The sequence below is a fragment of the Chlamydotis macqueenii genome, chromosome 8 (genome assembly GCF_036417535.1).
Source record: "Chlamydotis macqueenii isolate bChlMac1 chromosome 8, bChlMac1.mat, whole genome shotgun sequence".
Taxonomy (NCBI): Eukaryota; Metazoa; Chordata; class Aves; order Otidiformes; family Otididae; genus Chlamydotis; species Chlamydotis macqueenii.
The window spans coordinates 10,809,428-10,825,110 of record NC_141563.1 but is presented as its reverse complement, the minus strand read 5'-3'; the positions used below and the strand labels follow the sequence as shown (position 1 = coordinate 10,825,110).

Sequence of the window (15,683 nt, the reverse complement as noted above, 5' to 3'; positions counted from 1 at the left end):
TAATGATCCTGGAAAAACCCAGATAACAACAATTTTCAGTCTCAGGTGCACGTTAACAGAGCCGGGATCTAGGCGTAAAGATTAGCATTTGTGTCTGATTTAGACTGTCCGAAACTTCAAATCTGGAAGAGTGTCGGTAGCTCTTTGTTGTTGTACAGTACATGAATCTGTTCCCATATAGGCCTCATCACATTGGTCAAAATTTCTGTCTCCCTGATTGCCCTGCATGCCATCGTGTGTGTTGCGGGCTCTTGTTCAGCAGCCCAGGTGTGACCACAGGCCAGTTGTGCAGTTTATACGGATTCTTGTTTGTGCGGTGCTTGCAGTCTGCTAGGATGAAAGACGTGTAGATTTTAAATACTGCAGAATTATATGTGTGATTACTGTCTGTCTCATAACCTTTCACTGTGATTTTTATTTTTGATTTGTGGGTTTTTTTTCGAAAGGTGTATCTGTTACAGATACAATGGACGTTACAACATCTGGGCACCATACCTCACTAAAAATAATCTGGAAAATAGTCTGCTCTAACTCTAAGCATGACTAATGGCAAATCTAATTAATGAAAAGAGTAGATTTTTGCTACTTGCTAAACTGGATGAGTTCATCTGGCACTCCTTCCTGACAGAGCCCCTCTCTGTCATTTGTCAGTGACCGAGAGGATTCAGAGACATCATCCATGAGAGAGCTTCTGCCCCACCTTGAACGAAAAGTCCTGAGCTTGTCTCTCCATAAGAAGGTGTTCCCTAAGGACCCAGTCTAAAATGTGTGATTCAACAGAAACTAAATTGAGTCAAATATGTGTGCTCCTTCCCACTGTATTAACTCACTGCCGTTTTCTTACTATTAAAGAAACAGAAATAACTGCTGGTTTTTGGTGAATGCCTTCCAAGTAATGGTAGTGACACTAGTGCGCTTATTGTGGCACCAGAACATCATACCACGATAAAGCTTCTATTTCAATACAGAATAATTATTTGTCTTTGGTGTTATATGCCTTGTGGCTGGATATCCATTTTCATATGCTAACATATGTTTGTCCTGTTCAATAGCAATTTGTTCTGAAACTGCTTGCGTGCCTGCTGGGCTAGCTACATTAATTCAATGCAGACTCCATTTTTTGCACCTAAAAATTATGATGTGGAAAACCAGTTTGCAAAATCTAAAGCATTCAAAGTGCAGTTTTACAGGAGAAGCCAAGGGACTTTGGAAAAGCTAGACTTTGGTTTGTATACTACAATACATTTTAGTCAGATTATTGAAGTCTGTATCTGCCTCAGCATATTCTTGATCACTTCAGTATTACACAAAGAAACTGAATGCACATTATTAGCCTGGCAAATAATCAGATCAGTTCACCCGTGACAACACAGCTCAGTCGTGGTTTCGAGGCGTAAAATAAAGTTCCTTGCTTTCATATGCTTCCTCATGTTAACAGCTGCAAGTGATAATAGTCTCTCTGCACCAGCCCTGCTCCTGAGATAATTGGTAGTAACACTTGTGTGTAAATATGTTGATATACTGGCTGTTAGGGCTGAGGACATCTGAATTCAGATTTCAATTCTTACCTTCTTCACTGACTTGTACAGTAATTTGTGCACTCAATTCCTCTCTGCTTTCATTTATAAGTCCAAAACCCCAGGTAACTAAAGACAGCTGAGGAGGCAACTTAAATTAGTGTTTTTAAGGTGGCTGGAGACCCTCGCATTAGCATGCTGATGTCTGGGGCGAGTGCTTGTGCAGAGAGAAGATGGTCATGGCTTGTACAGGCCTGTCTGCAAGCAAGGGACTCCCACAGAAGAAAAATAAGGAAATTGCGTGTTTAGCCTGTATAAAGAGGTAAGAAATATGACAGACTGTGACCAATTGATTATGGAATTGTTATGAGAAACTTTTTCTTCTTGAATAGGGAGAGTCATCCTCTCAAGGCGAGACAGGTGGAAATAGTTGTGATTTGTTTCCTAACAGCAGCTGTAGAGATCAAATGGGCAGGAATGCTTTCCCTCTGCCCTCAGTTTCCTATCTCCCCAAAGCAGGAGCTCCGCCCTGTTCCCCTCCGCAGCCCGCATCCCTGCTCCTCGCGGCTCCGCTGTTTATCACGTTTCTTATCTGCTGCTAACTTGTGGAAGTAAGTTTTTAAAATTAAGTCTGCTTAAAAGTGCTGCCGTGTGCGTGTTTAGATGGTTTTGGTTGGTTTTTTGTTTGTTTTTAATCCTGGGACAGTGCGGACCCCGTCAGCAGCGGGCAGGGAGCCCCAGAGCAGCCCCGTCCCCCGGCCGCAGCCCCCGCAGCTGCCCCTTCCCCCGAGCCAGGCCGCGGGTGCGGGGCTGCGGCCGAGGGAGGCCGGCCGGAGGCGTTGCCGCCCTGCCCCGGCCCCGTCCCGCACCTTGCTCCTATTCACAGGGACAGCGGGGCGGGGGCGGGTGAACGCCCGGCTTCAGGCCGCGGCCCCCGCCCCGCTGCCGGTCCCGGCGCGGTTGCGGGCAGAGGCAACCAAATCCGCCGTAACTTTTCGGCTGGGGCTGCCCGCGATAAACAGGAAGCCCCCTCGGCGGGGCCGGGGCCGGGCCGAGGCGGGGCCTGGCGCGCCCGCCCGCCCTCCCGGCTCCCCGAGCTGAGGGGGCCGCACGGCTCGGCCCGGCCCGCGGCGGCGGCCGCCGACGAGGCGGAGCGGCGGGAACGGGAGCGGAGTGAACGGGGAGCGGCGTGCCCTGTCGAGGCGCCCGGGAAGGCATCGAGGATGAAATTGCTGTGGAGAGCTAAAATGGTAACCGGGTGTCCCTGTCCCGTCCCGCCCGCGGGGTGCCGGTGTCTGCGGGGTGGCCGGGCAGCTGCTTCCCCGGGCCTCCCTGCTCTTGCTGGCTTCCAGGGATGCTGGTCTGCAGGAATAACTCCGTGTGCGGTGTGTGTGCCTGACACGGGGAGGATGGAGGGAGTGCTGCGGACAGGGAAGTTGCCCGCTCTTCGGAGAAATTCTGATGCGTGTTTTCTGTCCGCTTGCGCTCTTTTGTACGGTAATAACCTAGGAAATCAGGAGTCACTGCAGCACATGTTCGGTTAAAGTTTGGAAGACTTGCATTTTTTTTTTTTTTAATCCGCTTTCCATTATTTGTGCATTGTAAAGCCTTGACTCCATAAAGTTTTTGGTTGGTTTTTTATTTTTTTCTTTGTAGCTTGAAATAATAGGTTTTGGAAAAGCAAACCACAAGCGCTTTAGATCCCTCCTGTCAAAAGAAATAAAGAGTTGCTGTATTTTAAACGCTTGTTAGTTTCAAAGTTTAAAGGCTGCCTGCTGAAGTAATTCAACAGTTTGTAAAAGTGCAATGCCTTCCATAAATGAAAGGCCAAAGAGATTAATTGCTTTAGAAAAGGGAGGAGGGGGAGGGAGAGGGAAGAGAAGACTGCTAATCAAAACCAAACTATTTCCTTAGAAAAGACTTTATACAACTATTTAAAATATGTGCTAGTCTAGGAAAAATAGTTAAATGGAAAGTCAGGGTATCTTGATACCACAGGAAAGGACAGCTTGCCAAGAATATCTCCAGTGTTCCCTAAATCTAAAAGTATCCTGTATTGCTTTGATTGTTGTATTTACTTTGTGCAGCCCATCTTCTGCCCTCAGCTCTGCACGAAGCACCTGGTATAGATTGTGGTTAGCAGAAGAGGGAAAATGTTCCTTTCTCTCTTACTTTTTTTTTTTTTTTTCCTTTCCCCTTTTCCTGGCAGAGCACAATTCAGGACTGGGGTGAAGAGGTAGAAGAGGGAGCTGTTTACCATGTCACCCTGAAAAGAGTGCAGATTCAGCAGGCTGCCAACAAAGGAGCAAGATGGCTAGGGGTAAGTAAGGCTGGCGCGGTGGCATTTTGGAAGGCTGCTGATGGACTTTGGAGTCTGCTCCAGGGAGCTGGATTCCACACGGAATCGTTACGATATTAACTGTTAGCACTGACTGCTCTCACTATTTAAAACAAAAGAAAAGAAAACACTGAAGTTGTCTGTCTTGGTCATCTGAGATAACTCTCCTTGTGTTGACTCCTTCTCTTTTCTTGACATCTAAAAAAACGTTTGACTGGTTGTGGCCATGGATCAGATGATACTTAGTGCAGAAATAGGGATCTCGGCTTATGGCCTGAGAGGCTGAACACTTGGCAGTTATTTCAGACTCGGGTATGACTTGTTTCTGCTGTTAGGAACCTATCTTGGGTCTCCCAAACAAATAGTCATGGTATTTGGTTAATGAAGGTCTCTGAAAAGTTAGCAGAAACTTCCTCAAAACTTAAGTGAATATAGGTTTGGGTCTATATTTTTTGTGTTGGTTTCTCAGCTGGATGAGAAATTAATTGTCTGCATTTCTGCAAGGATTACAGCTCCGTACTGTTTTTCAAAGGTGTTATTTCAAAGCATGAAGGCTTTAGTGGTAAGTAAAATGAACTTCAATGCACATGCACTCCATTTGGCATGCTGCTGAGTGCCTTCACCTTTGTCAGGCCAAGTCCCCAGCTGATATAAAATGTCCTCATTTCACTGGAATCAGTGCAGCTGTGGCAGTTTGCACCAGATCTTCAGGAGGTGTCCATAACTTTCATATTATTTTGTTTATATATTTTCTTTGGGATCAAAGGCAATAATATAAGAACTTGCTTTGATGTAGTATCCAGGTTGCTATTTTAAAGCTGCCCTGAGATTTACATCCAAGCACTTTCTTGTGAAGTTCTATGACATAAAGCAATACAGCAGTGCTTAAACCACAGTCAAGAAAGATAAGCAAATTCTGTCCTGCACAGCGATAGTGCTTAGGACTCTCCCCTTCCCATGTTTCCAAGAAGTACATAGAGTTCTAATCAGAACAGATAGTTTCAAATCTGCTTCCTTTGAGTGGCAGATTTCCCATTTCTGCCTCCTGTTTTTACTAGGAAAAAATATTAGAAAGTATTTTTGAGCTCCTGTAAAATTCCCAAGGTTTTATGTGAGAGGTAGAGATAATTTTGAACGTGTCCCATAAACTTACTTTAGAAAAGGAGAATTTTTTCTTGTTTTGCCCAGATTGTTTACTGTATGTAGAAGGACTTTGCCAGGTCTTGGTCATAGTCTCAAAGGAAGAGTGCCTATGTGCTCCTGAGGTCATGACCACAGCTGATGGTGCTGATCTTAACAGGAGGACAAGGGATTGCAAGGTCATGTAAGTGACTTTTGGCTTTCTGAGGCTAGTGCTGTTTTTTTCAGGTCAGAATTGAGCCCTGTTTGTGGGGAAGGAGACAGTGTGTCAGAAGTGCACACCTGTTCTGGCCATAAATTGGTGACTTCAGCCTCCAGGCTGGCATCTTTCATGAGCAAAACAAATCTCATGTGTATTATTTTAAAATATATTTTTTATATATGGGCTGGTTTTTTTTTCCCTTAAGCTCTTCAGAACATCAAATATTTTAAGCTGTTTTTGTGATCTTGTTTTATTAATGGATTTACTGTGGTCCTGAAGTCAATAAATAGCCTCTAACCCAGAACATTATTCATGAGTAGCCATCCCCACCCCCAGCAGTTTTGCCTTGAAAAGTTTAATTGTCTCTGTTATAATTGTCATCAGGTGATTTAAAAAAAAATCTGGAGCTTATAGGGTTTTATGATGTTAATTTGTCACTTTTTCTATGCTTTGAAATTCATAGCACTAAATTTATAAGCTGTTGGATTTAACAATGTTGGTTTTAATTTTTTTGATGGTGCTTTAAGTCAGGCTTAGGTTGAAGACTCAAGGTCAACTGAAGAGCACAGAAACAAGCTATTGTACATCAGCAAGTGTTGAGCCTTCATTGTAGCGAATATAGTAACTCTGTTACTGATTACATGCATACGTGAATTTACTTTTTAAAAAGTGACTTTTTCAATGTTAGTTTGTGTCCTGTTAGCGCACAGGTCTTCAGCAGTTTGACCTTCACTGAGGCACTGAGCTTCTTGTGGTTTATTCGTACAGGTCAAGTCCCTCGTGACTTGAAAAGCCCAAGTCTTTTAAAACCTTGATGTTGCATGTGGCTATTAAATACGGTGTGGTACCAGAGCAAGTGTTTGATCCAGCAGTTCCAGAGTGTTTAGTTCTTAGTGATGCTGCATTCGTAAAACGATTTGGAGACTTTTCAGCTGAAAAGCATTAGATGGTAAATTATTTGATGTGTCTGAAAGAAATGCAGATCTAACTGAAGATGTCATAGAACCTGTGTTGAAAGGAATATAAAAGGTCTTATTTATTCTGAGTGTGTTGGGATTTGTTACAAATCCCTTTAGTTACTGAGAAGCGTGAGAAGTTGCTTAAATATGTTCTTGTACAGGTATCAGTACGTGAACGAACCTAGATCTGTTATGTTTAAAGAAGTCTATTAAACCTTTCTTAAAATTATCTATCCGAAAAACTCATCCAGGGTTCTTGAATAGTTAGCCCTGTTATGAGAGAATGGTCTGTTTAAAAGCCAATCATAAGATTACAGCTTAAGCACCATAAACACTTGCCTATTTAAATACAGAAATGTCTTCCTTGTGTTTCAAACTTCTACAGTTAATAAAAGAAAAACAGAAACAGGCTGTGACTTATGCAGTCATCAGTAGTTCCATGACTTTCAAAAGTGTGAAGCTTTTGTACAAATACCAAATCTCTTAGCTTTAAATTTAATATTAGACATCAAAGGATGCCAGTAATAACTACTGGTTTTGTCACTAAATACTTAATCACTAAATATTTAGTGAAGCTTAAGACTCTAGGCACTAGAGTATTATGAAATATTAATAGACCTAGTAGTAGCTCAGTATTGGGATAGATGCTGCACAAAAGCACTATCCTGACTAAAATGACCCTGCAGACAAAATATCAAATTAGGCTTGTCTGTACACATATGTTGTCCCAGCTGATAACTGGTACCCGAGGCAATGGTATCAATTTTGCAACAGTGATTTTTCTGAAGCTATCTGTGGAAATCAAGGCAATGGAGAGTCTAACAAAAGTCAAATGTAGCTTCTGGAGATGTTTAGAGAGACTCTCTCAAACATGAAAGGTTCAACAAGAGAAAGCATGACGGCATTTTTTTTGAAAACACATTGGGTGTTAGTGTCTCCAGGATAGACCTTGAGAGGTCTCTAGGATCTTGAGAGGTGATGTGGAAGCCATGAAGGTCGAGGAAACGGAGATATACAGCCTAACTTTTCTTGTGAGAAAGAAGTATGGTGAAGAAGAGGTTTGTATAGATGGATGGCACACTCAAAAGAGGGAATGAGGAGAATACTTTCTGCAGCAAGCTTCTGAGTGGACAGTCAGCATCATTTTGAATGGTATTATGTCAGGCTTGAGAAAAAGGTATATCAGTAACTGGAATAGAAGGTTTGAGAGTGCAGCAAGGAATTTTAATGATGCGGTTAGAAACAGAAGCTTGTATTTTAAAACTATGACACAGAAGGAACGTGAAAAATGAGATTCAGCTTACCTCTGAGGATGTAAAGACAGCCTGTTGGGAGGCTGGCACTCTATGTCAAACAGAATGGTGCTATTGTCCATGAAGAGAAGACAATAAAGTAGAAAAGACAGGTGAAAAGTTTAGAGTTCTGTGGGTTTTTTTTATCTTGAACTGACAGCCAGGTACCCATGAAATGAAGCGGAGACAAGCTGAATCATACCGTAGCCAGAAGCAGATAAGAACAGTAAAGCAGCGGATGTAAAAGTAGATCAGCTGCTAAACACCTCAATTTCTGTTGCCAGGAGCAATATGCTGACAGAGTATGAATGGCATTGGAAGAGGTGAACTCCAGTCAGTGATATATTGTAAATAGTAACTGTAAAGTAAACACTTGGTTGAAAGAGAGGAAAAAGTAGCAGGTACAGCAGTAAGTGGAGAGAGAGGGGAAATGTTAAGAGGTGAGAGACTGAAAGAGACTTTTGGCAGGAGTGTGATGGGGCTATGGGAGAAGCAGTATGAGATGGAACTGGATCTGCTGGGCAAGGGAAAGGGTCAGAGGAGGACCACAGGAAAGAGCCTTCTACGCTTGTCAATTGGTAGAAATGAGAATTGTTAAATTGTCCTTTGCAAAGAGGAACAAGGGCTGCAGAACTTGAGGAGCTGTGACTGCAGGTGTGGAATGAGATTAAACTGAAATACTGAAATTGCCTGACTATGGAGCAGACAATTGAAGAAAGAGGGGAAGGAAAGAAGGCCTTTCTAGTGGAGGTAATTGACCTGACTGTTGTGTTTGTGCCAGATGCCAGTGGATGCATATGCTGAAGATGCACCAGGGCTAGGGGCTAGCAGAACGGGCCTTACAGCGATGGAAAGAGGAAAGAATGAATGGTGTAAGACAATGAGGCAGGGAGAAAATGAATGACACCATAAATAGCAAAGAGGCAAGTGAGGGGGTGGTTTAAGGGCTACCCAGATGACTGAATATTCTTGGCAACTGACAAGAATTCAACGAAGGTGGTAGATACAGCACATATAACTGATTCAGTAAGAGGTGATGCTGTATCAGTGGAGTTTGCCTTAATTGAATTGGTTTTCAGGAAATTATTAAATTCTGTAGAAAGGTAATCAGAGTAGGTCTGTGAGATGCTTAGCTTTGCAGTGGCACACTTGGGAACTGTGGGAAGTCAAGTGGAGTAGGAAGTTCAGATAGTTGAATGTGTGAGCTTGGAAGTTTGAGAGTCAAAATTGCGAACGCTACCTATTAGTTTGAATAAGGGAATTTTTTTTTTTTTTAGGAATTAGGTTTTGATAAATAAAGGAAAGCCCTTGTCAGCAGAGAAAGCTGTACCTAAGAGTTAAAATAAGAGTTGCCAAAAGTCAAGCCTTACAAAGCAAATGAAAACAAATAGCTAAAGGTTTGTCAGCCATATAAGAATAACAAAAGAATAAGTCTGCATCACAGAGAAAATGAGATAGGAATGAAAGGTAATCTATATATAACTCGAAAAACTAAGTAAATTTTTGCCTATTTTCTATAAAGATGACAAAGATGAACCTGGAGGTTGATGGTAATGATGGCACGTGGGGCTTTCACATGTCTTTGTTCTGTGTTTGCCTAAGAGCTTGATGTGTTCCCACATTGGGAGCTGGTAGTGTCCAGCCCAGAACTACAAAGGAACTGGTGTATGAAATGATGATAATTGAGCAGCAGGGAGTTTTAATCCATCTGTCATGTCAGAAATGACATTGTATGACTGGAGAACAGCAAATGTAGTGCCCATGTTTGGGATGGGGGAGGTGTGATCTAGGTAGGTAGGAGATATTTGTCTCATGAAGATACCTGATCTTCTGTGTGTAAAAAGGCTGTGAGTTTAATATGTTTGTTTGAAAGTCTACTCTTGAAATCACTCAAAAATTACTGTCTGGGGAGGCTGAGGAATCATAAGGTACGTGGAGGACCTGTTGAAGAGTAGCTGCAGCTGAGGCTGAAAGAGGGACTGTTGGTCCGGAGACAGGTGCCTGTGGGAGTTCTACATGGGTCAGTCCTGCGACTGAACTGCTGTCACATGTTCAGTGGGGTCAGTGACAGAAAAGCAGAAGCATGCTGACAAAATCTGATGGTCTTACAGAGGAAGAAAACACATGGAGGATGGAAATATCCTACAGGCTGACATCCAGGATTGCTGTAGCAGAAGTGGGTTGACATTAAATAGCACAGAATGCAAAGGCATGTTTGTGAATGGATTAAAATAATTTCTGCTACAGGATGATATTTTTTGTCCTCATCCCTTACAACTTTGGATGTATTAGTCAATCACAGGAGCCACCAGCATTATGCAAAACAGAAAAGGCAAATGTGATGCTCGGTTGTTTTCAATTATTGCCAGCAGACATGGGAAGCATAAACCGCCTTGTGGAGTTTCCTGGCTTACAGTCTGTAATTCTGGTCATTTTTGAGAAAGTTGTTTTAAACTGGAAGGGAGACAGGAGAGGACTTTTGGGATCATCAAGAAAATGATTAATATGTCTGACTGTAATCTGAAGACTATCGCTTAGTTAGGTTAACTGAAGATTTGGGGAGATATGATTAACACCTATAAAAAAAGCATGAAGTAAGCACAAGGGAGGGAAAAGAACCATTCACACCAGCTGTAGACTGGTGTATAAATTGTTGCAAATTAAAGACAGTTGCAAATCATCAGAGCGATGAGATAGTGGAGTGGTGCTCCAGCAAGTGTGAAGGAAGCAAAGAACCCAACAGCATCCACACTGGAGCTGGATCAATTGGTGAAGAGGATAAGGTAATTTCCTTTGACGGCAGAACACAGCATCCTCCAATTGTATGTTTCTATGCCAAGAGGAAATATAAGAGCAAGAAGGCGTGCAGCGAAGGGGAGGATCAGGGTAGATCATTGGTATGGAAGTTGCATTTTTGAGGGAAAAATATGGGAGTTTGTGACAAGAGATAGAGAGATCCAGATGTCTAATCAGAGAGAGGGATGTTGATTGTGGGGAGGGGATTGTATGTAAGTATGAATATGAGAGGAAGGTCTGGAGCAGACAGACTGCAGAGGGGAACATTTGGGAGCAGCTACTTTGTGGTAGAAGTCCCCCATAGTCTTATTAGGGCTGATGAAGGAAAAAGTGGGGCTGTAAAGCCTTGGTTAATTCAAGGTAGACAGTGGTGCTGGTCTCTCCTGCCGTGGGAGAGACCTATGTGTGAAAAGGAGATCACTGTCAAATTTTAGATTTGAAACTGTTGTTCTAGAGGTGGCAAGAGAAGGGCAGGTGGGAGTAAAGAGTACAGTGGGGAGATGGATGAAGAGAGCGTCTTGTGCCTTGTGTCTGAGTACGCACTGGGAAGTGGAACATGGAGAAGTGGATGCAGAAAAGTAGCAGAGAGGTGTTAGAAAATGTTGGTGTGGAATTGGTGGAGGGGGAACAATGGTGTAAGAAGAATAGAGGGATGCAGTGCTGCAAAAAATGAGTGGTGAAAGGCATGGGTGTGGCATGGGCAGATGGACAAGAAGATTACAAAATGAAAAGCAAACGACTTCTTAAAATGCTGTGAAGTGACTTTTGTAGACCTCCCTGTTAACCAGCTGGAGTGCTTTATCTTGCCTTTCCAGGAGTTAGGGAGGGATGGGCAACCAGTCTCCAGCCCTCAAGAAATCTGAGGGAAGCAGAAAGAAATGAGGTTTTTGAGACACAAGGGGCTCCCTAAAGCTTGCAGATGTTTTTCCTATCCGAGTCCTTTATCTGGGAAGAAGTGAGGAAGAGGCCAGCCTTCTGCTTCTGGAGTTTTTACTGGGACAGGTCACAGGAAATGCAGCCAGGAACAGGAGTTCCCCCAAGCCTCTGCACTGGAGGCAGCCTATGGAGACTGTATCTCCACATCTTAAATGGCTGCTAAGCTTTGAGAGCCCATCCTCCAGCATCAAGTTTCTTGCTCTACTGATGGATGACACAGACTGCTCTTCCTTTGAGTCTTAAATATCCCGATAACAGAGAAATACTGTGTTCCCTTATGGCCAGTGCTGCCTGGTTTAGTTAGTCATTGGTGACATGTCTAGAGTGGATTTTAGATACATGTTTTTTTCTTTCTGCTTTCTTTTTTTTTTTTTGGCCACAGATGAACTTCTGGCTCTGGGGTTTGTGCAGGTAGAGATTGATTCAAAGTGTCTTTAATGCTATAACATTGAGTGTATAGCAGAACTTGTTCTTCCAAAACTATAAACAAACTGCTGTAAAAAGATGCTTTAAATACTTTCAAAATTCTGAAAGGGGAAAAGCTGAAAAGTACCAAATCTATAATTAAATAAATTTCTTAACACTGACATTATTTGCTAACTACCTTTTCTGAGAATTTTGTGGTGTTTTAAACATGAATTTTGAATTATTCTCTCACATATCACACTGCTTATGACCACAAGTTTGGCTTCTAAACACCTCTACAGTTGCGTACATTGGCAGGAAGCTTGTGTTGGAGAGTTCAGTCAGAAAAACACTACAGAAACAGCTAACTAATCTGTATCCCAGTTAGGATCTAGGACATAACTTTCTCTTTGACTTGAACAGTATGTCAGAAAATAAGTTTTAGTTTGGATATTTTCCTTTCCAACACTGACCTTCTAAATATGGGTTGAGGTTTAAATGGTGCCTGGAACCATCAACATGTTTGGAACATGAAAAACCTCAAATTTTCTCTGAGCCTGCTCCTGCCTTCCCATATGTCCATCTGAGCCAGCTCGGTGACTTCTTTTTTATCTTACTCTTGGGTACCAGATGTTCTGGTCAAGTATAGTTTCCTGTGCAACCAGCAGGCAAGGACTTGACTGACCTTTGTCCTTGCTGCAGCTTGCTGTTTAGTGTCTTATCGCATGTGTTGGTCCCTTTTGGCTAAATCAGACTTTTTGGAATCAGGTTCCTGCAGCCTGTCCAGACTAAGGCCAGGGTGTAGTTCTGACCATGTGTTTGGCGGAAGGAGAAAAGCAGTTCCCAAGGAGCTGACAGGCTCCCTACAGAAACCAGGTTGCACTATTATCTGCTCTGAATGGCATCTTCTCTGAGGAACTGTCTTGGAGATGGAGAAGGAAGAAAGATGGGGTGTGCTCACATTGATTTTTGCATGGTGGAAGATGCTTGTCAACTGCTGGAGACCCACAAAAAGTAGATAGATAGGAGATTTCAGGGGGAACTGAAATATTTTACCTATAAACAGGTACATAGTTATCAAAAAGAAAGCCTTGGCATCTCATTCAGCTTGCCTTTTGGTAGACTCTTTCCTTCAGTTGTGGGCATAATAGTACCCCAGCATCATAGCCCTTATTAATGACTTCTTATGGAATATTTTTCTCCTTACTTCCTGGTTCAGGCACAGATCTCTGCTCCAGGGATATTCCGAGTAGCACTCTTCGATGAGGTCAGCAGCTGGGTAATAGAGGCTGTGTGTGGAACAGACACTCAAAAACGAAACCTGATCTTATTATGAGTTTTAAAATGGAAGCCTGAAAGATTACTGTATTTTACTTTCCCAGTTCCAAATATGAAATGCGTAATTAGAAGGGTAACTGGCTTTGTAGCACAGTATCATGCTCTCAGTTGAACTTAAAACCTCCCATTCCAAGCTGACAAAGTGTGACAGGATGGCAGTGCTTTAATCTTGCGGTGTTATTAACGCTGAGCTGAGGCTGTAGGGTTCTCCTGCGAGGCCACACCGAACTAGGGAGAGAGACACAGGCAACCTTGCTTCCTATAGAGCTGTGCAGAGGCATCTCTTGCTAATGATCATTGTATGAAGTGGAATAGCAAGAGGTAAGGGAGGTATCTTGAGCAAATGTTGCTGGCGACTTCACTGTTTTCGCCCTGGTTGTGTGACTGAATTTTGGAAACCTCACAGCCAGCCTGCTTATGTATGAAGACTCACCTTTAGCATGCTTTCATTTTACCTATGACATTCCTCCAATAGCCAGAATGCCTGTCATCTTAAACTAAGCTTCTTGGATGATAGAGTTTCTCCCTGAATTGCAGTGTATTAACTGTCTTGTTGCTAACATCACTGAATGTTACCTTGCTTGCTTTTTTTCAAGAAGTGAAAGGAATAACAAAAACATCAGCTCGCTCTGCAAAGAAACTGGCATTTTCTTTCTGAATGCTAGAAGATCTAGGTCACTTGTTGGGTTAAAGAAATGTTGGCAAGGAGTGTGTCTATGTGTCATCGGAAAGCCTGGTAGAAGCAGCATACGAACTGTACTGAGATGCTGTAAGGAGAATAGCCCGGAGAAGCCATTAGTTTTACAGTTTTGGTTTTGATGTTTTCATTTAAGAAACAGGCTGAAGCATTGCGAGCATGTTAGTCACACTTGGATTTAAATTTAGCCTTGGTAAAGCCAATTAAAAATATGTTTAGTGACAGTGTGTAAATGTATGCTTTGAATTTGCATCTTTTACTACTGCTGTAGGAATCTGTTTTCTAAATATGTAGCTTCCTGTGGCCAGCAGTGTAAGGGGGTACAGCTGTGTGGAGAAGCAAGCACAAATCAGTCAGACCGTGGCCTAGCCTCTTGAGGAAAAGGAGTGTGCCTTGTGTGAAAGGGGCAAATTAATGCCAACTCAGTGTGAATCCTGTGCTTGCTTGTCTTTGTGTAGCCTTTGCGTAGTATCTTGTAAACCAGAGGCAAAAACCTGTGTGATGTCTTAGCCATGTTTATCACCCCAGTAAAGATCGTATCAGAGGTTGTAAAACATCTTTATCTGGAAGACCTTTTTTTTTTTTTTTTAACACAAATAAAACAGAGTATGCCTCTTGCATCTGAAATGTTATATTCTTACTGGATTGCTCAGACAGCAGCAAAGCTGCTGTTGTCCAGCGGATGTGGACCAGGTTGATAGACCGTTCTTTGAACACTGGGATGATACTTGGATACCTTTTATTTGCGTACTTTTCTGTATCTCCTCATAGTTAACACAGGTATGTCTCAGTCCTAAAAGACTGAGCAGCTGACCAGTCGTTGTCTCCAGGGAGTTATGATGGTTTGCACCTGCAGTCTCTCAGAACTCCTTTTGCCCTTGATTCACCCCAAAATGCTCCCTTTTCATGTTCAGTGGCCATACAAGCTCTTGACAAGTGAACAAGTGACGTGTAGTTGTTCATGGGTGGTACATCAGCATGTAGGTTTACATTTAGGGCTGAACGATAAAGTCTATGTTAAGTTTTTACACCTTCTGGAATAAAAATTTTATTGAGATAGATGAGAATGGCAGCTGGGGGTGGGGAGGTTGGTTGGTTGTGGGTTTGTTGTTTTTTCTTGGTGTGGGCTTTTTTTTTTTTTTTTGTATAAAGGTTTAAAGTTTTAGTGAGGAATTCTATGTTTTGGACATCGAAGTCCATTTACTGTTTATGGAAATCACTCTACTTTGGACCAAAATGAATTCATGCTAGCGCCTGAATACAGCTGCACTGTAGTTGAGTTCAGCACCATGCCACCAATAATTTAGGGACCAGAAGGAAAGTAAAAACATACCCAAGTGGAATTGTAATGATCTTGCATTCTTACAGCATCTTTCACCCAAATAAATTTCAAAGCACGGCCATAAATTTTCACCAGACAAACTATGTGAAATATGTTGTAATGTCGCACAGTACAAAAGTATGATTTGAGTGGGGCTTAAAACTCAGCAGCAGTGCTGCAGCCTGGGAGTTGGTAGAGTTCCCCTTTATCTGGGGAGGTGGGAAAAACAGAAGAAAGAAGTGTTTCTGGGACAATGTGATTTTTAAAAGCCTATTTTTTTGAGGCTGCTGAAGAGATTCAAGTGTTAGAAAAAGTTCTAGGGGAGATGAATTAGCTATCAGATTTGCATGGTCATATTTATTTAGTGGCTTCATAGTGTTATCACGCAGATATCTTCTCCACATGTGGTGTATATGCCACGAGGAGCAGCTGCTTGACAATGCACAGTGCAGTGAAACAATTTAGGGCCAGAAGTGAATTAATTAAAACCACTTGGGGAGAAGACTTGGACTTCTGAGAGTTCAGAGTTCTGTGGGAGCATTCACCCACTGTGCAACAGCAGTTGAGAAAGCAAGCTCAAATATTAAACTGAATCAGGGAATGAAGTGAAGCTTAGAAAATGCTACTAAGGAGATAAAAGTAGCACCTCACTCATTTCTAATGCCTTTTCCTTCATCTCAAAGATAAGAGAACTAGAAAAGGGATCCACAGGTGGGAAAGGATTGTCGGCATTTGGAGAGAC

The 15,683-nt window shown here is 42.5% G+C and overlaps 1 protein-coding gene across 1 annotated transcript in view; it reads left to right on the top strand.

The window, feature by feature from the left end:
* The first annotated feature begins 2,447 nt into the window (after positions 1 to 2,447).
* The window catches only part of RGL1 (ral guanine nucleotide dissociation stimulator like 1), an 80,580-nt gene continuing 67,344 nt past the window's right edge, over positions 2,448 to 15,683 (top strand). The window contains exons 1-2 of the mRNA XM_086753536.1: positions 2,448 to 2,767; positions 3,727 to 3,837. Coding sequence (XP_086609662.1) covers positions 2,741 to 2,767; positions 3,727 to 3,837 — 138 coding nt within the window. The 5' untranslated portion in view covers positions 2,448 to 2,740. The remainder of the gene's footprint in view (positions 2,768 to 3,726; positions 3,838 to 15,683) is intronic.